This window comes from Papio anubis, chromosome 12, assembly GCF_008728515.1.
Source record: "Papio anubis isolate 15944 chromosome 12, Panubis1.0, whole genome shotgun sequence".
NCBI classification, from domain to species: Eukaryota; Metazoa; Chordata; class Mammalia; order Primates; family Cercopithecidae; genus Papio; species Papio anubis.
Window position 1 is genome coordinate 39,587,818 of NC_044987.1, and position 25,546 is coordinate 39,613,363.

The window sequence follows — 25,546 nt, forward strand, 5'->3', positions numbered from 1 at the left end:
TACTTTTCAAATAATTCTAACATTATGTTTCTTCTTGATGAACAACAAGGATAACGGAGGTAAGTCTGGTTTCACAGCACGCAGAAGAGCCAAGGAGAAGTAATCTAACTGTAGGTGTGGACAGCATATTAACCGGGAAGGAACATTCTTTTTGTGCTCTAAGAACCAAGATGTGCCCATTTGGTCAGCCAAAGAAAGATTCATCAGTGTCTACTGTGGGCCAGTGCTGTACCTGGAACCAGGGAGAACCCCTGTCCTCAGCTGGGGAAGCGAAGATCTCAGCAACTGAGCAACAGAGAACAGCTGAAGGGTGTAACTCTGTGCCAAAGTATGCGGCACAGTTTATCAGTATTAGAAGTCCACAGACAGATCCGCCTTTTCTTATGAGCTATCCACCAAGCTAAGACAGTGGGAGGCGAAGTGGGTTTCTTAGTTTTCTGGGCAATCTCACTAACACCTCCTTCTCCAGCCAAATGCACACACCCAGAGGGAACCGTACGGGCCTGCCCTGTGAGAGGGCTGAGCTGGCCTGAGTGCATGCGCTCAAGTGTTTTCAAGTGTTTTAACCACAACCACTATGCCCTATCCAGTAGATAATTCCATGGGGCCCTGCCTTGCATTTCCCTGGTATCCCAATTTAGAGCACACCCTTCACCAGCTGCATAAAGGCCTCTGCTCATCATGCTGGGTGATGGTGGACAGGCTTGTCTGGGGTCAGGAGCTTTGACCAGTCTCCTTCCTGCTTGCTGTGGTGCAGGTGAACTCCAGGCTGGGCTTTTCATTCTGTGCTAACTCACAGCTGAGTTACAGAGAAGGACAGACAGCAGGAATAGGAGCTTATGGCCAATGTTATTTTCTAGGGATGGTCCTACATCCCTTCCTCTCCTTTACCTCTGAAAACTCACTGATCATCATGTGCTACTAATGTCACCTCTTATTGGCTCTTCCCTTCAACTCCTCCACGAGTTCTCACTGTCACTACACCCTAGGCTGCACCGACAACCTTCAGGCTGGCCTCTGTGACTTTAACATCCACCCTCTGGATGGTCCTCTGACATCAGAGGGCTCTCTCCCCGATCTCTTGCACCATATTTCTCTCCAGCTTAAAAACCTCCCAGTTGTTGGTACTCTGTTGACTATAGGAAAAAAGCCCAGTCTCTCAGCTTGACCAAATGCCCTCCACAAGTAGCCTTAGTCTCCTCACCAGCCACTGCACTGGGCATTCTCCCTAGCTACCTGCACCCTGCTGCCCTGGACCTGCCATGTCGTTTCATGGCCCTGTCCTTTACCATATTCTCCCTCTACCTATGATGTTCTTGCCCTCAAATACCCAACAAACTCATCTTTCAATGTCCAGCTCAAATGTCCTCCTCTCTGAAGTCATCTAATGCTGCATTCCCCTCTCCCTAGCCCCAAGCTGGTGACCACTTTCTCTCTGTGAGGACATCTGTCACTCCAGTAAGTGGACTGCTCGCCTTCTGTCCTGGTCGTTGTATGGGTTCACTGAGGACAGGGAGTTCCTGTTTCCCACTGAATCCTGGGAGCAAGGTGCAGCATCTGGTCCATGGTAGATGTTCCATACATTTGCTGAGTGAATATATCTAATTCTTTCACCAGTCTATGCCCAGTTCCTTACCTGCTGGGTTCTCAGAGCGTCCAGCTCTCTCTCCAGCCAAGTCCGCAGTCTCCGCTCCATCTGCTCTCGCTTCTCACATGCAGACTGCAGCTGGGTCAGGGCCTGCTGCAACTTCTCGACTTTCTCAACATATGCTTGCTTCTCCCGTAACTGAGTGGAGAACAGTCAAAAAGAGCACAGAATTTAGACCACTGATTCTCAAACCTGGGGTGGAGGAGGTAGGGTCAGATTACCTGGAGATCCTATCTAAACTACAGGTCGGCCAGGCGCGGTAGCTCAAGCCTGTAATCCCAGCACTTTGGGAGGCTGAGACGGGCGGATCACGAGGTCAAGAGATCGAGATCATCCTGGCTAACACGGTGAAACCCCGTCCCTCCAAAAAAAAAACAAAAAAACTAGCCTGGCAAGGTGGCGGGCGCTTATAGTCCCAGCTACTCGGGAGGCTGAGGCAGGAGAATGGCATAAACCCGGGAGGCGGAGCTTGCAGTGAGCTGAGATCCGGCCAATGCTCCCCAGCAAAAAAAAAAAAAAAAAAAAAAACCCCAAAAAAAAACTACATGTGCAGGTACCTTCCACCTCTCTTCTCCTATCCTTCAAGTGCCCTGGAACAGAAAAGATTTACACATAGGCTGCCAGTTATACCTACAATGGCTAGGATGTATGAAATTGAAGACCCTACTGGGGTACCTGCTTTTGGTAATTTGTGCAGCTTTGAGCTCAATACTTGTTTATTGCTTAATAATTACTGCATTTTCAGGCAGTGGAAGTGAGGTAAATAAAGAGTTTTTGCACGTATGTTTATTGCAGCACTATTTACAATAGTAAAGACACGGAAGCAACCCAAATGCCCATCAGTGATAGACTGGATGAAGAAAATGTGGCACATATACACCACGGAATACTATGCAGCCATAAAAAGGAATGAGATCATGTCCTTTGTAGGGACATGGATGAAGCTGGAAGCCATCATTCTCAGCAAACTAACACAGGAACAGAAAACAAAACATCGCGTGTTCTCCCTCATTAAGTGGGAGCTGAACAATGAGAACACATAGGCACAGGGAGGTAACAAAACACACCGGGGCAAGTTGGGGGGGTAGGGGTGAGGGGAGGGAGAGGATTAGGACAAATAGCTAATGCATGTGAGGCTTACAACCTGGATGATGGGTTGATAGGTGCAGCAAACCACCATGGCACATATATACCTATGTAACAAATCTACATGTTCTGCACTTGTATTCTGGAAGTTAAAGTAAAATTAAAAATAACATAAAATAAATAGAATTAAAAAAAGAGTTTTTGATATCATGAAGAAATGCGTATTCTACAATGTCAAGTGAAAAATCCAGAATCAAAAATTATATACAACATTATCATAATGATGTCTATCTATCCATGAAAAAAAGGCAGGAATGAAATACTTAGGGCATTAAGCATGCTTATCTATATGACAGAATGGCAATTACTTCTTTATTCTTTTCTATATTTTTTCAAGTTTTTTATAACAAGCATAAATTACATTTATAATAGAGAAATTAGATATGTATGTATATATGTATGTGTACCCATTTATGTATGTGTGAATAAAAAAAAAATCTTATTATAGACATCTATGGAGTAACTTTGTCCTAAAGATTTCAGAGTCCTTTATAGATTAGTTGGCAGCCCTGAAGAGATGGGAAGTGCATAGTGAATATTCAACAACACAATAACTGAGGAAATGGAAATTAAGGTTAAAATAATTTATGGAAATGTCACATCAGGTATGGATTTAGAATTATGACCAACAACTTCCAACTCTCACTCTCACACTTTGTTTTCTTCCAATTAGGAGTTTGGCCCATGTTCATAAATCCTGGGCATAGTGACAGCATTCTGAGAACTGGCTAGTGCCAAAAATCAGGCTTAGGCATCGACTTGATTTGGTCCTGGGTGAGAAGACACTGGATGCTATTTCCTGTCATTCTGCACCTGGGTGTATTCAATCTTGAGTTCAATGATGACACTGGCAAGTTGGAACACGCTAGTGATTCAGCTGCTAGGTGAGCTTTCTGACTCAGCAGGCAGCACTGCTGTGAGTTATACCTATATCCTGTCCTAGCTGAAGTCACTGGAATAAAATGGAGATGCTTTCACCTTTCAAGGAGGACAGAGCAACTTTACAGACTTTTTTACAGCTGTTCTTAGGATCGATTTTTATCTGGCCCTTTCATTCCTTGTGATTTTGATTGCTCAATTCCCCTGGCTTCTGAAGACCTACTAAGTGAAGGTTCCTGCAGCCTAATCTGACAAAATATTTTGTGTGTGTGATTCATACACCACTTACCATAACTTCCACTGAATATACTTCTCTGAATGTGTAGCCACTAGACTATAAGCACCAAGAGATTTGCCTATTTTCGTCCCCGCTGGGCAGAGTGAACAGGGTGTACCCAATGCCTGAAATAGCGCTCAGCATTTAGTAGGCACCCAGTAAGTATTTGCTAAATGAATAAATATTATCCTTAAGCAATTGCAAGAAGTTTGAAGGCAGGAATCTGTCTCCTTCACCTTTGTATCAACCTTAATTCTAATAAGGCATATATCCTGATGAGGATGATTAATAACAGTAATTACATCAGTCAACACTGTCAGAACACTACCATGCCAAGCTTTGTGCTTTATATGTAGTATCTCATTTAATCCTCCAAATAATAACAGGAAGAGGAGGTAAAGTCCTTTATTATCTCCATTAGAGATGAGAAAAGTCAAGGTTATGTGACTTGCTTAAGGTCACACAGCTGACAGGCCATACAGCCAGGACTCTCGCTTACAGCTGTCTGCTCTAGAGTTCACTCTTACCCATCATGGTAAATTACAGTAGGCTCTCAGTATCTGAACTGAATTAAGACCATTAAAGGAAACTCTAATTAGAAAGGAGTGATGCTGGAAGCAGACCTATGAGACATTCTGGAGAGGCTACATTCAACCAACTAAAGATTTCACAGAAATATAATGATAAAAAAAGACCCATATTGGTTGTTATAACTTGTCTTCAAGAAGCTCACAATGAACTCTTACTTTAATAGAAATATTGAAACTAAAAGATTTTTAAAACCACCATTTTCCTTAGCTCCACTCATGGAGATGGAGATGTCATTTCAGTAATGACAATAATGAGAAGCCCCAGCCTCCTCAAGCATAATAGATCTCCTGTCTTTAAGGGGTTGAGGTCACTTTCTGTGGCAAGTGTTTTCATATTTGATACATTCCTTAGTGGCAACATGGAAGATACCATGGGGGCTGCCGCCCCGCATCCTTATGCTAGTATTAAAATGGTAGTTTCTATGCAAGACTTATGGGGTTTTAAAGGCTTCCAATGGGCGAGACCCTCGTTTACTCCACCATCTTCCTCTTCAGCTGCTTTATCCTTCTGTTTGAAATTTGATGAAACATTCCTGTTACTTAGCATCGGGGGAGGTTTTCTGAAGAGACAGTTTTTTTAATTCAACAACAGTTGGGTTAGTACCAATACTGTTTCCTCTGTGCCCAGCAACAAGCTAAGCACTTTTGTAAGTGCTCAGTAAGCCTGCTCAGGTAAGCCTGTGTAACACAGAGGCACCTGCCGCCACCACCGCAGGACGCTGGAAGGTGCAGGGCAGCAGGCCCCTGGCTGCCTGGCTAGGCCTCTGCTGCTTTTCTTCTTCTTCATCTATAGCCTGGATTCCTTAGCTTGGACCTCAGAAATGGTCATTTTAATTCCTCAGTCAGGTTGAGGAAAAGGCTACCTCATAATGCTTAAGCTAAAGGGTTGATTTCATCAGAAACTACTAAATGCAATGCATGACGCCTGGTAGGACACATGTCAACCGATGGGCTGTAGGCTGGGCTTCACACCGAGTGTGAGTGCTTTGCTGATGGGATTCCCCTGTGCTTTTCAGACTTTGCCTGGCTTTAGAATGCATAGATTCTGTTTTTATTCACTTTTATTTGAGAAGTTTCCCATATTCCTCCCCTGTCTCAACTCCTTGGAATTGGCTCTGGTTAAGGTAGTTGGGTTAGGAAAAGAAAGTGGAAGCACTCTGGGCTCTGCTTCCCCACTTCCCCACCAAATCCCCACAGCCTGGTCTCACCTCCTCTTCCAGCTTGATGACCCTGGCCTGGGCATTGCTCAAAGCCTGGTCCAGGATCTCAATGTGTCTCCGATGGTCCTCACTTGCAGTCCGCACTGCTGCTAACTCCATTTCTAATTTCTCCTTTTCCTTCAAGAATTCTTTGTCTAGAAGGGAAACAAGAACAAAACTACCTCTATCAGAAATTGCTCACCCTCTGGGCTCATGGCCAGTCTACATCTGGCAAGGATTAAAAATAAAAAGCATGCAAATAGCGGAGGACTGAATTGCTGTTTCTGCTCCCTTTTAACAGTGGTGGTATGGAAGGTAACGGTTTTCTCAAAAACCACTGTCAACGCTAGATACATTCCAGGCCACATTGTGAACAGTACACAAAGAACCAGTGACCCCATATTCTCGATAACTCACTTCTCTACAACACTGACTTTCATACTTCAAATTAATCTTGTATCTACGATTACATTTTATGCTTACAACCTTCCCTGCTTCCATTTTCCAAATCTGTGATGAAAGAGTGGGTAATATTAATAATAATATTAACATTCTCATTCACAGAAAAATAAACCAAGTCCAGAGGGGTAAGCTCTTTGCCTGAGGTTAGAGAGCAGAGGGGAGCATCAAGCTCAGGCCTCCAATCTCCGGGTAGATCCTCTTCCCATATGACCTGGCCCCACAATTTATCCTTTTCCTGCTGAAAAGGGGAAAGGGACAAGGCTTTAAATTTAGGAAAACTGCTTTTCTCTCATTCAATGATAATGTAATGATGGCGATCACTGCCTCTCTTTGCATGTAGGAAGCCAAGGCTGGTGCGCTCTTAGTTACCCATCATCCTATACAGACTTCTCTACTGTTTTAGCTTAAGCAGGCAGTCGATAGTGTCATGGGATGAGCATTTCTTATTGAAAATACTTTTCATGTTGCAAAAGCAATATGTTGTTTTTTAAAAATAAGACTCTTTAGATACGTTGCTTATAATATGGAAAAACTTGAACAAACAATACATAAGAGATTGGCCAAATAAACTTCTAGAAACTCTCTGATAGGATGCAGCCATTAAAATTAAATAAGAGAATACTAGTGACATGAAAAAAAGTCTCCTTATTGAAAACAGGTAGTTACAAAACCGTATGCATACTATTCCGTATTTATAGAAAATGAGGCATAGAATTACAATAGTAGCAGCAACAATAGTAGTTAGAAATGGATTTCTGTGTGCCCACACCATTGCAATATTCCATACTGGCTATCTCAATCCTCCTAGCAACCCACACTGAACCATAAAGAACCCAAGTCTGGAAGTGACACCAGTGGTTAACAGTGTTTGCATGCATTCACATTTCCGCCTATATGCATTCGTTAATTTAACGAATAGTTAAAACATTAAGGACCAGCACTGTGTGTTCTGAAGCAATGGAAAGAATGCAGCACACTAACAGGGCAGAAAAATGTGGTTTTAAATATAGAGCATGGAAATTAAAATGACACTATAAGGCTGCAAATATCAGATAAACTCACAACTTTAGAGCCAGAAAGGATCACAGGAAACATCAACATCCAGTTCTCCCTCTTTTGCTTCATTGCTGAGAAGAGGAAAGCCCTGAGGAGCAAAGGCACTTGTCCAGGGTCTCCCAGCCAGTGGGGACAGAGCCAGGGCCAGAATCTGGTTTTCCTGATGTCCCAGTACAATGTCCTTCCTTCTTGACTGCACAACCCTTGCATCGGCGAATTATGTCAACGGAATCAGAGGGCAATGGAACAGCTTCTGAATCGACAGACTGAAGGAGCTGACTTGTAAAGCTAAGCGGTGGCTGTGCTTCCTAGAAGCAATGGCATCCCCTGAAAACAAGATGAGGCCACCAAGATCCCGACTCAGAGCACAGCATTATTTCTGGGTTCTTTATGCCCCACTGCAGTGACCCTCTGCACTGCCCCTTCTCCCTTTCTGTGGCATTTGAAATGGTGCCTCTGAAACTTCCTTCCCAATCCGTGGAAAACAGGCATGTGAGAGACCTAAACAAAGGGGTCGGTGGCAGCCCACTAGTGCTACCCACCCCCATCCACAGCCCTGAAGGGACCAAAGCACCTCACTTTGTGCAAAGTCACTGATATTTGACCACCTAATCCTAGGTTTGGACAACATCTCAATGGTCATAGTGCCTGCTGGCCTTGTCCAAGCTCTGGAGGGCACTCAGGCATTACTAAGCAGGCATCCTGGAAATGAACCTCAGGATCTCAGAGCTTCTACCTGGTTATCAACCTAAGCATAAACATTCTTCTCTTTGTTGAGGGCCACCAAGTATACACTGATGTTGACAAGAAGCAGTAAAATGAAAGTCTGAGCTCAAGAATAGAAGCCACAACCAAAGTTTCTCATGTTCTGTAGATCAGTGATGACTATTATTTATTGTTATATCACAATGATAGCTATTTAGATAGTCCCGAGTCAACAAACATCCCACCCCTCCAACACCCCCCTGCCACATACATACATGATCTCAGCGTTTGCTATTTGCTTGATAAGCAGTATCATATTGTAGCTAAAGAAAGGATTTTAGCATGAGAAAGACCTGGATTCAAATCCTAGGCTCACTACTTTATAATTATGAGGCCTCAGGTGAGGTATTTAACCTCTCTGTGCCTCAGCTCCCTCATCTATCAAATGGCAATGGTAACATCTACATCACAGTGTTATTATGATGATGCTTATAAAGTATAAAGGGACCTGAGTACTCAGGACTTTGTTTTAGTTATTATTGATTCCCTGGGCCAATAAGAGCGCCTGGCTCAAAAATATTGTTGAATGAATGAATGAGTCTTTATTATGTGCCAAGTTCAGTGTCCACAGAACAATAAATCATAGCTCCTGTTAGCTGTTAGGTATTCAGTATCCTCGTGATCTCCTAACAGCCTTTGTTATACAGTTGTCCACTCGACCTTCGAGCCCACTGCTCACTTACAAGCCGCTACACACCAGATGGCTGGTACTGACCATGGATACCTCTGGTTCCTTCCTCTGCCCAGGCTCCCTAAACCCCACAGTGTACACTACAGACAAACATGTGGAGATTGGACAAAAGCTACATTCGTTTCTGGAGTGTTTTGCAGACCTCTGAAATTCATGGGTCAAACATCTCTGTCCTGAATTTGGTGACTTTAGACTTAAAGCTCCAGCATCATCACTTAGTATCACTCATACTGGTTAAGAACTCCTTGACCACTGATAGGCAGTAGTGTTGTCAATTATAAAGTTTTAAAAACAATGTTCATGACAATAGTAATAACAATATCTTCCCATGTTTGTTGAGTAAGTACTGTGTTTCAGGAATGGTTAATTATAGTAGTCTCTTTATTCTAAGTTTTCTGTAGGAGGTAGGCAACATAATTCTTATTTTCCAGCTGAGGAAAATGCCACTAAAAAAAGGGTAAGTAACTTGCCCACAGAGGTGATGATCATCAATGGCAGAAATAGAAGTTGCATTTATATCTAATGTGTGTTCACAAACACGGCCCTGTACTGCTCCTCCTCTCCAAGCACGCATAGGGATAGAAGAGCTCCATTACAACATAGCTTACTATTGCACAGATATAAGTTATGTCACAGGTCATATATCTCTGAAAACATAGCAATTACATTCACATGTGTATCCATTTACAAATATTAACTAATGAAGCATCTACTACACAGAGGCATCAGAGTACTGGTTAAAAGCATGGGTCTAGAATCAAACTGCCTGGGTTCACACCCAGCTCTTCCACTTATGGTTCTGTGACTAGGGTGGTAAACAAATCTCTTTGTGCTTCAGCTTCTTTGCCTTTAAAGTAAGCATCACAATAGTACCTATTTCAAAAGGCATATAGTAAGTTCCCAATGAATGTCAACTTTGATAACACTGCGGTTATTATTGTTGTTACAGGAAGTATGATAAATTCTGGGGCTGTGAGGTGAGTAGGATATAGCATTCTGTACCTGATCTGGTGGGAAAAGATGCAAAGACGTGGGCAAAGGCAATGTGACAAGGTGCTCTAACAGATGCAGGCACAGGGTGCTGTGAGAACACAGGAAGGAAAACTAACCCAGGGCAGGGAATGAACAAGATGGGGTTTCAAGGCAGTCAGCCTACAAGGTGGGCTAGCTATGCTCCCCAACTCTTGGAGACATGGGGACCATGAAGTGTATCAGACTCACTCAGAGGAGTCATCCTTCGGGAGATAACAAGGGACAGCCCCACAGTGAAACCACCTCATAAGAAGGTCCTTCAGTTTATTAGCTAAGCCTCTTCAGATGGATCTCAAGAAAGACAAGTCTCGTGATGAATTTTTGGTAGGGCTCCAATATATATACTGAGAATTCCTAGAACAGGCAAGTTGACACAAGGGAATTCTTGCCCAGAATGGTCTGTTTACTCAGTGGATATGAATTACCCTGAACTGTGTGGCGTAGGGAGCTGTTTAGCTTGATGGCTCTCGTCCCATTTACATAGAAGGATGTCTGCTCATACACTGTTTACTCTTAAGCACAACGATGGCACAGGCTTTGTGGCCAGGCCGACCTGGTTTGATTTTGGCACCTTCGCACAGCAGCTCACCTTGGACACATGACTTTACCTCTCTGAGACTCCATCTCCTCAGATGAAACTCACAAGATCTATTTTGCAGAACTGCAGGTGAGGATTAAAATAAGTATCAGTAAAATGCCTACCACAGGACTTGGCACATAATACTAATACTTGATAAATCACAACAAGAGCTAACATACATTCCTGGGGACTTACTATGTCCCAGTCACTGTTCCAAGAGCTTTAAAACATATAATCCTCCCATAAGCCCCATTTGACAAATAGAAAACTGAAGCAAAGCAAGCTACGACACTTATACAAGGTCGAATGGTGGTCCCATTTGTGTCTCCCTTGCTTGAGGAAAGAACACAACTGGTAGAAAGAAATAGGTCCAATAATTCAAAGATGTCCCCTTTCTGTCTTACCCTTCTTTTTTGTCACTTCTGGGTAAGGTTCCAAGTGGACACCCTGCTGACACTGTTTCTGTGATTACTATCTGAGCACTAAGCCTAACTGCCAGCTGAACCGTGGGACAGAAGACCCCGTTCTACCGTCTTAGCCACTTCTGTTAGGAAATACTGAGGGTGGATGTGTGTATAAGGTCAGGGCTCTATGTGCTGTGCTACAGCTTCAAATTCAGTGCTCCCACTTACGGCTGGGGCTTCTGAGGACAGCAAACCTGTAAGCCAGTACTTCCTACATAGGAATTCATTTCTATGGTTTTCTGATACAATGAATTTTTGAGAAGTTTTTCCCTACCCCACGTAACTGGAGAGAGAGAGGAGTCCAGCTACTGCCTGCTTGATTAAGGAGTGTCTAAGTCACTGGAGTGCTTGGTAAGTAAAAGATAGGTGTTTGCTATGGTTTGAATATGGTCCCCCAAATTTCTTGTGTTAGAAACTTAATCCCCATTGTAACAGTATTAAGAGGTGGGGCCTTTAAGAGATGATTAGGCCATGAGGGTTCAGCCCTCATGAATTAATTAATGCTGTTACTGTAGGAGTAGGTTGGTTATTGTGGGAATAGGCTACTCATTTAAAAAATGAGTTCTGCTTGATTCTGTCTCATGGGATCACTTCTGCCTTCCGCCCTTTGGCCATGCAATAATGCAGCACAAGGCCCTCACCAGGTGCCAGCACCATGCTCTTGGACTTGCCAGCCTCCTGAACTATGAATCAAATAAACTTCTATTGTTTGTAAATTACCCAGTCTGTGGTATTCTGTTACAGCAGCAGAAAATGAACTAAGACAGTATTCTGTTCCTTTTTCAGCTGGAATCAAGGTTTGATCCTTAACCAACTGGGTTGGGGGGGTTTGTATCTCTCAGAGAAAGAGTGAGAGAGAGACGAGAGAGAGGAGAGAGAGAGAGAGGCATATGAAGGCATAAAAATAGGCCAAGCTAATTCTGTTCAAGCTCCAAATTCCAAATGCCCCCACAATGATACATAACTAGCCCATTTTGGCACCTGCTTCTGGAGAGTCAGGTATCTCTCTGGCACTTCTCGAAGAAGGTTCTTGGATGTGGGAAGAGGTGGTGGTGGTGACAGAGTTAAAGGAGGAGGAGGAGGCAGGCACAACAATGAACCTCAGAAATGCCAATGACTGATTTTAGAGGTACAGTCTCTGGGAGTCTCTGAGTGAAGACAGCTTAAAGGGCATTACCAGAGAGGAAGCCACAAAGGAGAGGCCGAGTAGGAAGACTGAGGGGAGCCATGTACAACAATGTCCAGGCCCTCTATGTACCATGCTGGAGCCCCAAGTCCAGCACTGGCGGTTCACTCAGAGAATGAACCTGTGTGAAGAGGCCAATGCTTCCTAACCTGGAATGCTCTATGAAATAGACAAGTTTCCTGCTATGCCCAGCTAGTCCAGTGCTGATCAACACCAAGGGCATCAATTCTGTTAACTAGAAGCTTCTCCACAATGCTGCTGAAATGAAATCCTCTTATGAAAAGATGTCCAAATAATTATCTGCCACATTATCCCTCCCTAATGTTTCTCCTCCATTTCTTCTTCCTCAGTGATCCCTCAGCTCCAAGGTCCCTGGCACCATATCTGATAATACTAAACAGATGTTGGAGAGGATTCTATTTCAAGGGACAGCTACAATTTATAGAGTAATTGAAGGGTCAGATTTATTAGACAGTCCTTGTTGATACCAAAGGTAATTTGTTTTTTTCTGAGGTTGTGGGTGTGGAAAGACAATAGGAAGATATTTCATTTACATTACTGTCTACAAAACTATTTAGGTTCCTTCTGCCTCAAAGATACTCCACACTCAAGTGCCCCTTCTTAACATCTGCCCCCACCTCCTCACCCCAGTTTGAGTCGAACTGATAAACATAGAAAGACTCAAAAAAGTAGAATCCAAAAAGAGCACTGTTTGCAAACACATACGAGTGATCTATTCACATGAGGCTTATTTGATGCAAAACAACATGAAACACGATCTACTTTTTACAGCCACACATGAATTCACAAACAGAAAAGTAATATGATACAACGCTGACCGTAGAAGTCGCTGGTTTGATTTTTTGTTATCTTTTAAAAATTGCTGATGGTTTCTTGGGTAAGGAGCCTTGTTATTTGGGGAAAGGGTCTTCAGCTTTCTGCTGTCCCTGAGTTCTGGTGCAGATTACCAGGGTTCTGCCAGGCGGCTGGATACATAGGCTGCAAGTTGAGTGGTTAAGTGGGTCTATTCACAAACAGGAACACTCCAGCGAGGGCTGGTTTTAAATGGTGGAGAGAGTGGAGTGTTTTTAAATGAGTTCTGTAATAAGGAAAGTTAAGAAGGGGAATTCAAACCAAACTGTTCTGCAGAGCCCAGGGAGAGGGAGAGGGAAGGGAGGGAAGGAAGAGAAGAGACGCTGTGGCCAAGTGGGAAGGAGAGGAATTCTGAAGATGAACCCATCTCAGCCAGAAATTTCTTCAGCTGTCCTGCATTTTACGTATTACACTTCCACACTATCTGAACAAGAGTTCTGAGTTTGAAAGCTACTAGTTTAGTCATTACAAAAGAGATAAAGATTTGTGGAAATGGCTTCTGTTAAAATGTGGGGAAGAAATCTTCCGGAGAGATGGATAATATGGGAAAATGAGGTAAAGCCTAAAGTGCAATGGATTTAATCAAACTCTGTTGCCTAAATGTAAAAGAATAGCAATGTCCCTGTTGACAGAGTGCTGTACAGCAAAATTCTTCTAAACTGTTAATTACTTTTCAAGGCCCACCCTAAAGGCTACAGGCTTCTCCCCCAACCCACTTTTCTTTTTGAGGTGGGGGTTCTTTTGAGTGTGGTTCTCTAACAGGTCCTTGCCACATTCTGCCTTGCACTCCAGGTCCAGTGACTGACATGTGTCTGTCTCATTTTTCCTACTGGATGTCTTCATAGTGACTGAGCTGTCTGCCTTCACAGTGCGTCGAAACCCTTCTATCTTCATAGGACTTTAAAGATCTAACATAACTGATGTGTCTTATATGTGAAGAAATATAAGTTTAGGCAACAGTTTATTGAATAAGAGGATGCTGTTGGTATATAATCAAATTCTAACTGAGTCTTTAAAACAGTTTCCAAATACTTGTTACTGGAAAGCAACAAAGCCTAACCACAGAATCCTCTATTGGTATAATACAGGAAAACAACACATTTTTGTCTTAACATAGTTATAAAATTTTTATTATTTTATATAATTTATCTATTGCTCTTATCCAGAACCCACAGTGAGTTTAAAGCATCAAAAGTAAGATATCTCAAGTACGATTTGGTAAAATATTTATTTTACTCTCTACCTGTAAAAGTTCTCTTAAATACAATTTTCTCTGATCTAGTCATTCTTCACATTGCATTTTACTTCTGGAAATTGTGCTTACACATTTAGGTATAATTCACAGGTTTTTTTACCCACCCAAGCTTATTACATATGCAGTTTACAAACTTGCTTGACTGAGGAGACACCCATTCATCCAGCTCAGCTTCCAAATGTACTGCTCAACCTTTCACTTTATTTTGTTTTACCTGAAATAAAAAAGTACTGCTACTTCGACGGCACTGCCGACAGCATAAAAACAAACTAGACAATGAATAATAATGCCACATAAATATAGGATGCACAGGGCTCTTGGTTTTGACTATACATATACTCGTAATTCCATTTTAAATCAAACCTGAAGATTTAAACTTTTTGTAACCACCACTGAAGAAAAGGGCTTTTTTGCCTTCTTTTTTCTTTCTTTCTTTTTTTGAGACACAGTCTGGCTCTGTGGCCCAGGCTGGAGTGCAGTGGTGGCATCTCGGCTCAGTGCAACCTCTGCTTTCTGGGCTCAAGCGATTCTCCCGCCCCGGCCTCCAGAATAACTGGGATTACAGGTGCATGCCACCATGCCCAGCTAATTTTTGTATTTTTAGTAGAGATGGGGTTTCGTGGTGTTGGCTAGGCTGGTCTCGAACTCCTGACCTCAAGTAATCAGCCCGCCTCAGCCTCCCTAAGTGCTGGGATTACAGGTGTGAGTCACCACGCCTGGCCTTGCCTTCTCTTTTCTTAATATAAAAAACTGACACTTCTAATTGCAGATATGACAAAGTAAGACCCTCCTAGACGATTTGGCTCCTGTGCAGAGAACAACCATAAAACCTGGCCATAATATAAAGAATAATGATCAGAAGGTGTTAAAATGTGAACAGAAGCAGACAGTTTCTGGTGGGGAGTAGCAGCTGGCTTACAGAGGTGAAGAGAAGCCATACTAGCTATACAAATTATGTACCCTGATTGTGCTCATTGTTACATTTCAAGATACGGGACATTTAAAAGTGTAAATTTTATTGGATGTAAATAATGTCTTAACTCTAAGCTCTATTCTGGTCTCAAGGAAATAAATCTGGGGCAGGGGGTATCTGAAGAGGATATACTGATATTAGTCCTAACTAAGACCTTTTATTATAATGTGTGCGTCTAGTTCATATAGATAGACATGTATATACACACACATAAGGCGCAGAATGTTAATTCCAGTAGTTGGAACCTCTGACTTGCAGAAGATGGCTGAACCACAGCTTAGTATTAAAGTCACAAGCTATGCTGGGCTAATCATTACATTTGGCGGAACCAAGTAAGTCTTCTAGTATAAAAATTTTCTGGTATAAAAACTTTGTTCATTTACCATCCAGGATCCTTCGTAGTGTAAAATCATGAAATCCTTGGTCAATCCCAGAGCCGACAGAATTGACCTTCTGGAAAAGGGGAAGGAAAAAATAAGAAAACGGAGGTCCTAATTCTAGTTGTGGTTTAGCCATTAAACACTTGCTCACTCCGGCTGCAGTTTCTTCTTTGCAAAATGTGAACGCTACACTAATGAGCTCTAAAACCACCAGGAGTTCAACATTGCCACCTCTCACATTCTAATATCTCTCCACTTGCCTGGTCCATAGGAGATGGCTTCCCCACGGCAGTTCAGTATGAGTTTGGGCTCCAGAATCGAATGACCTAGGTTCAAAATCTATCTGCTTCACTTATCAGCCTGTATGACCATGGACAAGTTACTTAATCTTCCTGGGCCTCAATTTCTCCATCTGTAAAATACCTGCAATACTTACCTCAAAGGTTTGTTTGGAACAGTAAAAGAGACAATGTAACTGTGAGGGCTAGCGGAGTGCTTGGCTCACAGTAAGTGCTCAGTTAGTGTTCAATTAGTGTTGGCAGCTTGTTACTGTTGTTAAATGACCACAGCCGGGCTGGCCTGAACCAGGTAGGACCCGAAGGATGGAAACTGGGGAGCAAACCTGCAACTCCACCTGAGCATACACTTGTAATCAGCAGCTCCACAGCCTCCAAAGACACGGACACTGGTGGCGGCCATCAGATGGCTGGTTAGTGGGCTCTGGTTCTGAAGACACGTGCATTGCCGGTAACCACACTTGTAACCTTTAAGGTACTCTCCAAATCTGATATCCAGATCTGCAGACCTCATTTCACAGTAGGATGCTTATGGTGAGAATTTATGGAACCACTGGCAGAGGCACCCCTAAGACCTCAATACCCAGCCGATTAACTATCATGGCTAACCACAGGGCTAGTCCTGCCCCGCCCTTTCTCCATCATTAGCTAATTTTGAATCCTCACTGGGTAACTAAAATTTTTGACTGCATTTCTGTGTCTTAGTTTTCTCTGTTTTTCTAAAATGATAATAATGATGTTCCCCTGATGTGGGATTAAGACAGAAAATAACAATTATATCTTGATTTACACATTAAGGCAATTTACAAAGATCTAGGGAATACTTTTAAAGTTCTTTATTTTGCATCCTCCTTCAATATTTTCTCCTTTTGTTAGGGTTCCTTCTTCTCCCTTTTCCATGACTAGTTCCTGGAACTGAGGTCGGCAAAGTATGACCTGCAGGCCAAACCCAGCCCACAGCCTGTTTTGGTAAACAGGGTTTTTATTAGAACACGGCTACACCCATTTGTTTATGATCATCTATGGTGGCTTTGGGGCTACAGGGACAGAGTTGAGTAGCTGTGGCTCTCAAAGCCTGAAATATTTACCAGCTGGCCCTTAACAGAAAGAGTTTGCTGACTTGCGGCCTAAAATACAGTGAGTTGATAGTAGATAGCCTATATGACTGTTTGCTTGAATCAATGATAATGATCATTTCATTCGATGTCCAGCAAATATTTATTAAATGCCTCTAAGTGCCAGGCACTATGCCAGGTTCTGAACATACAATGATTGGGACTCTAATGTGAAGATGACAAGCAGGGCCCCTCCCCTTATGGTGTGTACAGTTTAGTTGGGGAAGATAGAAAAGGATTATCCAAACAATTACTTATTTATAGTTGTGATGAGTGTTTACAGTGGAAAAAAGTACACAGTGCTGGGGGAGTATATAAACGGAAGATCTAACTGTGTCTCAGGAACTCCTCCCTAAGCAACTGCCATTTAATTTAAGCTTAGGCCTGAACATGGGTTTCCTGGTTCTGAATTGTTAGGGAAAGCAAGGGTTCCCTGATGCCAGAAGAAATGCAAATGGATTTCAGTATGTTTTCCAGTTTGTGCTTACTCCATCCATCTATCTGGCTATGTAGTGCAAGGAATGCTGAAAAGTTTAAGATGCTTAATTTTTCAGCCTTATATATAACAGGAAAGCCAAGCAAATAAATAATTTTAAAACCAACAACGTGAAAATCATAACCCATGTTTAGTTGTTAAAGGCCAGACATCAACACGTGACCAAGAGGCACTTCTTCAATCAGCTCCATTCTTTAAGCATGGCAAATCAGAGCTTAATTTGAGCCTAAATTGAGTAACATTAATTTTCACACTTGGGCAGGAGATTTGATTGAACATAAACAGATACCCTGCAGGCTGTGCGCGCTTCTGGTTGTCATGTAGGTTTGAAGTTTCTCAGTGCTGCCTGTCAAGGTTGATCAAGTGGGCTTAAGCACTCACATGCTTTGCTTTCCAAAGTCAGTAAGGCTCAATAAACCATGCAGGCATTCTTTGGGAACACGTCCCACTCTCCTACCCTGAAAGTTGGCAGGTCCTTCTGGAGAAGGTGCATGCCAAAATAGATGCAAGAAGGCAGGGAGAAGTGTTGCAGAATACATGTATTTTATAAACTCTGCTTCACATTTCCTATCACTGGTTAGTCCTCAGAGCTCTGGTGGCTAAACTGGAAGATTCATTCTTCTATTACTTTAAAGGAAATAGAGGTGCAGGCAGATTAACCATCTAACTTCAGGTCTCTGAGCCTGTTAGTAAGACACCAGGCCTCAGGAGATGTGGCAGCTGATCCAAGACAATTTGCTGGAGCCTGGACCTACAAAACTTTGATTTTTAGAACTGCATAGTCCTACTATATGTAAGGGTCATCTCTCAGGAGAATCAGTTAAGACAACTTTCTTGATCAAAATGATGTCACCCTGGCAGGCTTCTTGGACAATCCTTCCCCTCTGCCCATGGTGCAGATCTGCAGTGTCCAGCATGGTCTATGGATTGGTCAGTGTGAGCACCTGGCCAGTGGTTACCAAAACCTTTATATGCCAGACCAATTCTCACCTCCATCATATCCACAGCAGGGTAAATGAGAAGAAGTTAAAGGAGCCAAAAATGGACTATACTAACATCACCTTTCTTGAGAAATACTATTGTTCTTAATAATGAAAGACTCCCATTATCTGGATATTCTTCTATTCTAAAAAAAAAAAAAAAAAAAAAAAAGAAGAAAGAATGCAGAAAAAGAAATTCAGCTATTTTCAAATTGCTTTTATTCTGATAGTAGTTTGTTTAATAATTTTGCCCTAAAGTCTTGAAATAACAGAGGATTACCTGGGGTTTCTCTCAACATGACTGGAACATTGAGTTTAAAAGAATATTTTTATACTGACGCTGCATAAAGATAATTTCAAGCCTATTGTCACTAGGATTTTCCACTTTTATTCATTCTCTCAATAAACATTAATTGGATGCCAGGTACATGAAGATGCAAGGGGTTTTAGTGGGGGATGAATACTGGTAAAGAAAGTCTACAGTTCTCCCATTTAGTGGAGTGTCACCCAAATAAATCATGACCTTACAGGTTGCAGAATAAGTGCTGTAACAGGAGCTTCGCCCCAAGGAGCCCAGAGTCAGGAGGAGCTGCAAGCACTAGTGCTGGTTGGCCCATGAGAGGCGGTAAATCAGTGTGTTCACATGTGACAACATCTAGCCTTCCTTCCTAATGATGCTTGATAGAAACCCACAGCATCTGATGTAATGAAATCTAATGAGGATTCAGAATAATCTCCTTATGCTCTATGTGGGTCAACAGAATAAATGTTTATGTCATTTTAATTTCTGATCCGTGGTTCACACAAGACCTTATAGAAATACAAAAACCAGGAGGGATTTTCTTTTAGGAAATTATTTTAGTCTCTTTTTAGGTTCTATAAGAGACAGAAAACGAAAATAGCTAAAATAAGATTCAAGGGTAAGATGATTGCCGGCTACACTGAAAACAGCAAATTATTATTTTTAAAACAATATGGTCCAACACATTTTTTTCCAGTTAATTTTTAAACCCACAAGAATTTTAAGGGAAATCAAATGCATATAGTTCTGACTCATTTACACTCGTGACTCTTCAGTATGTTGTTTTAAACAAATCATTGAATGTCCAAGAAATCTTCTTGTTAAATGATGAGAGGTGCATCATTTAACAGCCAGAATCTTAACTTCTACAAACTTGAGTTTAACCAGATATGTGGAACCTGCAGTGCCCAGCAAATCCCAAAGCGGTGGAGATAGGCTCTTGTGCAACCTTTAAACATGACTTGGGTTTATTCCAGAATAACACAAACATGCCAGAGCTAATCAGGTCCCACTCAATTCAAGAATACGACAAAGCTTCAACATATCTATTTAAAAACCCCAATAAAATGAAATTTCATTTCTACCAGTTTCTTCACATCTAATGTTTTATTTTTCGCTTTCTGGCCTAGAGCTGATGGGAATTCTGCAGAGCTATCCATTTTCAGAAAGAAACAGTTTCAAAAAGTTTCTGTGACTGAGAAGACACAGCTAAGAATGGTAAGAGGTATTTCCAGGAGTTCTGCCTTTAGCAGACAGTAACCTGCCTCTGGTGTGCATGTGTGTATGTGACAAACAAATGGGAAAAATGAGAACCTTAGTTAAGTTGAGGCACAAAGAAGCCCGAGTTTCTCACAGCCAGACCAAACAGGAGGGCTAGAGGCCCTGGTTTTCAGGAGCAATTTGGCTTTGACATCACCATCCTATAAGCTATAAAAACATGTGGAAAAACAAACAAGCAAGACCAGAAAATTCACAGACAAACAAAAAGTTGAATTCCTCCAAAGAGAATGTTACAATACCATGAGGTGACAGGGGAAAAACATTCCTCAAGGGCATCAAGCTCCTAAGCACTTAATTCCTCAAGATTTTTGGTATAGACAAATCTCATGACTGGGAGGAACACAATGAGCCTGTTTCATGTCCACTTCAGTCTTTAGAATTAAGTAGTCATTACCCAGGCAGTCCACCAAGGCCTTCATAAAACTCCAACTTAAGAGGAGAGTTCAGTTTTTAGAAGAAAACTACCCTGAGCAGAGGGAAATGTTTACATCTGGCCAGGAAGGACTTCTTCCCTCCATTAACTGGGAGATCTTTCAAGTCCCACCTGCTGCTTGAACTGCAAGAGTCGGTTGAGTGTTCTTAGACTTGGATGCCTAGCTTCTGTGTGAACACCTAGCAGAAAAGCTGAGCATGTTATTCTCTACTTCCCCCTTCCCTCTGACTCTCCCATTGCCAAGGTGGCTGGCAAGAGCTTCACAACCTAACTTTGACTTCTTGGTATGTATTACCCTCAGATATAACTTTTTTTTTTTTTTTTTTTGAGACGAAGTCTTGCTCTGTCACCCAGGCTGGAGTGCAATGGCGTGATCTTGGCTCACTCCAAGCTCCGCTTCCTGGGTTCATGCCATTCTCCTGCCTCAGCCTCCCGAGTAGCTGGGACTACAGGCGCCCACCAGCACGCCCGGCTAATTTTCTGTATTTTTAGTAGACACAGGGTTTCATCGTGTTAGCCAGGATGGTCTCAATCTCCTGACCTCATGATCCACCTGCCTCGGCCTCCCAAAGTGCTGGGATTACAGGCGTGAGCCACGGCGCCCAGCCCGAGATACAACTTTTATTGCAGTCTTGCCTTTCTTTTAACCAAGTGCTAGAATTCCAAAAAACTCACTTGAAAAGGATGGCTTCCCTTAAGTGGGCAATATTTATAATTATAATCACTAGGGGTTTGAAATTTATTCTAACAATAGGGTTTCTGAACCAATACACAGATAATGGAACACATTAATAACTAGGAAGAGAGGCAGTAATTCATGCCTGCCATTCTGTACCCACATGCTAAATGAAAGTCTGCCAGAGAGCACCATCCAACCCTCTGCCTATCTTTGCACCTATTGTTATACCTGTTCACTGAGCTCTGGGTTGCAAGGTGAGATGACGAATATGTTCAAACCTTAAGTCATTAACTAATCCCAACCTCCTCCTGCTACATTTTATTGGTAAAGGGTGATCATCCATCCAGCTGCTCCAGTCACATCCCTTTCTCTCACTGCCATTATTCAACTGGTCAACCAAGTCCTACTATCATTTGTTTATCTGTCCCCTACTCTTTCTCGCTATTTCCACTGGCTTAGTTCATGACCTCTCCATCTCCTCCCCAGATACTGTACTGAAATACCTGCTAACTAGTCTCCTTGCCTGTAGGATAGTCCCTCATGAATTTCTCCTCTGTTCTGCCTCCCAAGTTAGCTTCCTAAATATGTGCCTTGGAAACAATGAAATCATACTCACAATTTGAAGAAAACATTGGTGAATATTATTATAACCTGGGAGGGTAACAAGTATTTCTAAGCATGACAGAAAACCTAGAAGGCATAAATATAGTCACTTAAAAACATCTTCTATAAAATAAAGAATAAAGATTAAAAACAACTGGAGAAAATATCTGTGACATATATATGTGGGGGACATGCTAATTTACTTAATAAAAGAATTTTTACAACTCACTAAGAAAACAACCTAACTATAAATTTGAAATAACATCTTGAGTCCATCCCTTGGCCACACTAGGAGAGGAAAAACTAATGTAAATAATTATAAAGCTGTGAAGGCACAAAGTGTCCTGCAAAGATTAGGTGTAAGAAAAATGGTTAGGTATCACCATTACCAAACCTGCTTCAAATGCTCTGCCTCGATTCAATTACACTACATATCGACACTGCGATCCTTTAAGCAGTTGAAAAATGCCTCTGGTCTCTTGTTTTTGCCTTCAGAACACAGTGGAGCATATTTGCACAGAACAAATAATTCCCTGTCAAGCTGGAAGGGCCTCTTTGCTTGATAATTGATGTTTCAGCTTTTAGCCAGAAGGTTAAAGTCTTTCTGAAGAACATTTCTGAGTTCACACAGCACTAAACCCTATTACTCCATTATTCCATACTAGCCTTGGCTGGGAGGCCAGAACAATGCCCATGAGGTGAAACTGACTGGTTTTTCCATTTTGACCTGAACTAAGTGATCAAATTATGTCCCCTGACAAGAAGGCAAAGTATCCACAGAGTGCACAACACTGGCATTGCTGACATACCTGCCAAAGACACTAACTATACCTAGGCATGCGGTCATCCAGAAGGAACGTGTCACGATCCTAAACGCAAGTAGTAAAGACAATTCACCTTTCAAATGAAACCGAGGTGAGATCTATTGCACCCACGGGAAGAGATATAAGATAAATTTTGTTACAAAACCAAGTAATTCAAAGTGCCGATATAGTCTTTTATGTGAATCTGGAACATGGGCCAATCATCTGAGGCCACAAAAGTATCCCAGGCAAAAGCCCTAGACAGTATTAGTGTCCATTTGCAAAAAATTGAATTTAAAAAATAGAGCTAGTATTAATAGCCAGAATGCAATTGTGAATCAATCTGGGGGACACACAGGAGGTTAAACCTAACCAAACAGTATTTGAAATTAGAAAATTTAACCAATTATTTTCCAGTCTTTAAAATGTAGGGCTGCATTGAGGAACCCACACGTCAGAAGACCACTATCATAAGACAGACGGCTAGTGTCTGAATACATTACTTTTTGTTGTTCTAAATTGTCTTAACTTTGTGAGCACTTACTCATAATCTCATTGAGAATTATGATATAGATATGAATTCAATTTTCAGAAAAAGACAGTTGGATTTTAAAATTTCTGGCTAGTGCAATGAATCTGTAGAAATTCAAACCTTGACCAATGGTTTCTCAAAATCCATTTGATTCTATCATTTGCCTCTGCTAAAATTAATAAAATATTCTCCCAATAAATCAAGGCTTACAAAGCAACTGTTCATTATTCCTGGCTGAAATGGGCTCAGTGACTTCTGGAAATGAGTGTCATACATGGAGATATATAATGCGATCACTCAGATAGCTTGCACACTGGCAAGGGGCAGCCAGTCTAGAACTCCACAACTCACATGAAGACAAAACCTCCCTAGAGAGAACCAAACCCCATCACTAGGCCGCCTTCCATTTTCTGAAGAAAAAGGGTTGTAACTTATCTGAAGTAGTGAGTGCCAGGACATGCTGTGATGTTGCTATTGCTTGAAGGGTATTATAGAGAGACAGAGAGAAACTGTAGGTCAGAGGGACAGAATAAACATTACTAAAGCAACATACAGTGACCTCAGCTTTGTCTTGGGTAGACCTAGGAGGGCCTCATCTGAGGCCAATAGGTTGTATGCTAAATTAACAAACTAAAAGCAAACAGCACAAAACCCACTTGAAACTAATATGATTCTTCCCTCAGGCCCTCGTTTTTAAACAAACAAACTTTGAGATAAATAAATAAGTGGAAACTCACTCTGGGAAGCATAATGCCCCTCTGCAGCTTTGTCTTCGTGCCCTTCGTATTCCCTGCTGGAGAGCTGCCTGTTGGCAGTCTCTAGTCGATCTATGAACAAAGAGGAAATGATTACAAAGAAATGTATATGGATTGAAGTCATCATTTAACCAAGAAATGAAATAGGTGCCAAGAGCTGGGGAGGAAGAGATGCTCAGGCAGGAGCTCAAAACTGAACAACTTGGGGACAGACAGTAACTATGTCCCAAAATATCAAAAGAAAAGGCTTCAGATGCCACAGTGTCTTTATGCGATCTAAAGACAAATGACGTGCACCAGCAGCATGCAGCTAGGGACGGGTGCTGAGAAAAACCACCTCACTGCCTTCAAGGCCAGCAAACCCGATTTGAAGTGTTCACAAAGACAGTCTCCTTGGCCTCAAACCCAGCCCTAGTCTAATCTTGATCATCACCTATATATTTTAGCCAGTGACAGCTCTCTGTATCTTAGAATCAAAGAAATAAAAATAACAAATACCAAAAAAAGTCAAAATGACCTAATGTACGAAGACTGTACACAGCAACTTCTATGTTTGCTCAAACCACTTGGTAAATCTTTCATTATTCAATAAATAATCCAACTCAACTAGTATTCACTGGATGCAGATGACACCCAACCCAAAAGAGTTTGTAGCAAGAGAAAAGGTGGGATCTAGCTACTGGGTACTACCAGGACATGGAGTGTTTTGACATATGAAACAACTGAAAATGGCTTGGCTGAAGGTAAAGTAACATTTATAGGTTAACTCATTGTGCACATTGGAGATGGCCAAAATCCAACAGCAGGTGACTCCTATCTTTCAGCAAGTTTATTGTCTACTTATTTCACAACTGTGGGGATTTTTTCCCCCAGAGGGAAAATATGTCTAGCTCTGTCTTCTATGGTCCACCTAGCAATAGTTAAGTGCTACTTTTCAAAGCACGCTACCAAATGACAGCCCCATGTGGAAAGGGTTGTGCGTCTAACATTGATCTTTTCAAACATTCAGATTCTCACCGCCATGAATCGCGGTTGAGTACTTTTAAAGCAAGAAGGAGCCACAAACAGAATCCCTTCCTTTGACAGACTCATGCATACAGGCTGTCACTTCCAAAGCTCGATGCTGCAATATACAACCCACAAGGCAGAAGAGAACAATTCTGCTTTTTCAGCACCTCCTCCCTTCCCCAGATGGTTGAAATATACAACAGGCAGACTAGCACCTGTGGCAAAGCATTCTGGCCCCAAAGTTGTGCTTTTAGCTACACAGGTGGTTTAGGTAGAGAGAACATGAATATACATGCCTCGGAGGTCTCTGTTGAAATCATGAAGTCTTCTAATCTCGCCTTCCAATTTGTTTCTCATCGCCTTGTCCAGTGACTCTCGCTTGGTGGTAGACTTGACCAGACTTTCATAGGCTTCCGAAATTCTCTGAAGTTCTTTTTCAAACTAAAAGAAAGAACTGGCATTAAAGTGGTACCTTTGACATTCATGCTGGTGTCCTGGTAAAACGGATTCTTAGACATTGCAGTGTGAAGGCTGTATCTTCAATGCAGTCTTTCTGCATCTGAAGTTTCATGTGCACCAAATTGTATAATCGATTTCACTCCCCCACCTGCTCTCCAAAGACTACATTAGGATCCTGTAAATTACAGGCTCACAAGTCTGGCCGAACTGTCTGATGTCACCTTGTAAAAGTCCCTCTGTACCAATATTAGAAAGGGGTAAATCTAAACATAACTTAAATCTCTTACACTTTTAATGGCAATTTATAGCTATTATGATTATTCCCAGTTAACATCAGGAAAATATTAAA

The 25,546-nt window shown here is 41.9% G+C and overlaps 1 protein-coding gene across 6 annotated transcripts in view; it reads right to left on the bottom strand.

Annotated features, from left to right (window-relative positions):
- AMOTL1 (angiomotin like 1) overlaps positions 1-25,546 on the bottom strand; it is a 171,966-nt gene that overhangs the window by 20,701 nt on the left and 125,719 nt on the right. For 4 of the 6 annotated variants that reach the window (XM_017948873.3, XM_031653026.1, XM_017948876.2 and 1 more), the window contains 5 exons: positions 25,035-25,179; positions 23,713-23,802; positions 10,335-10,406; positions 5,749-5,894; positions 1,637-1,786 (listed from right to left, as the gene is read on the bottom strand). In XM_017948873.3, coding sequence (XP_017804362.1) covers positions 1,637-1,786; positions 5,749-5,894; positions 10,335-10,406; positions 23,713-23,802; positions 25,035-25,179 — 603 coding nt within the window. The remainder of the gene's footprint in view (positions 1-1,636; positions 1,787-5,748; positions 5,895-10,334; positions 10,407-23,712; positions 23,803-25,034; positions 25,180-25,546) is intronic. The other 2 variants (XM_009187131.4, XM_003910562.3) reach the window with 1 other exon arrangement.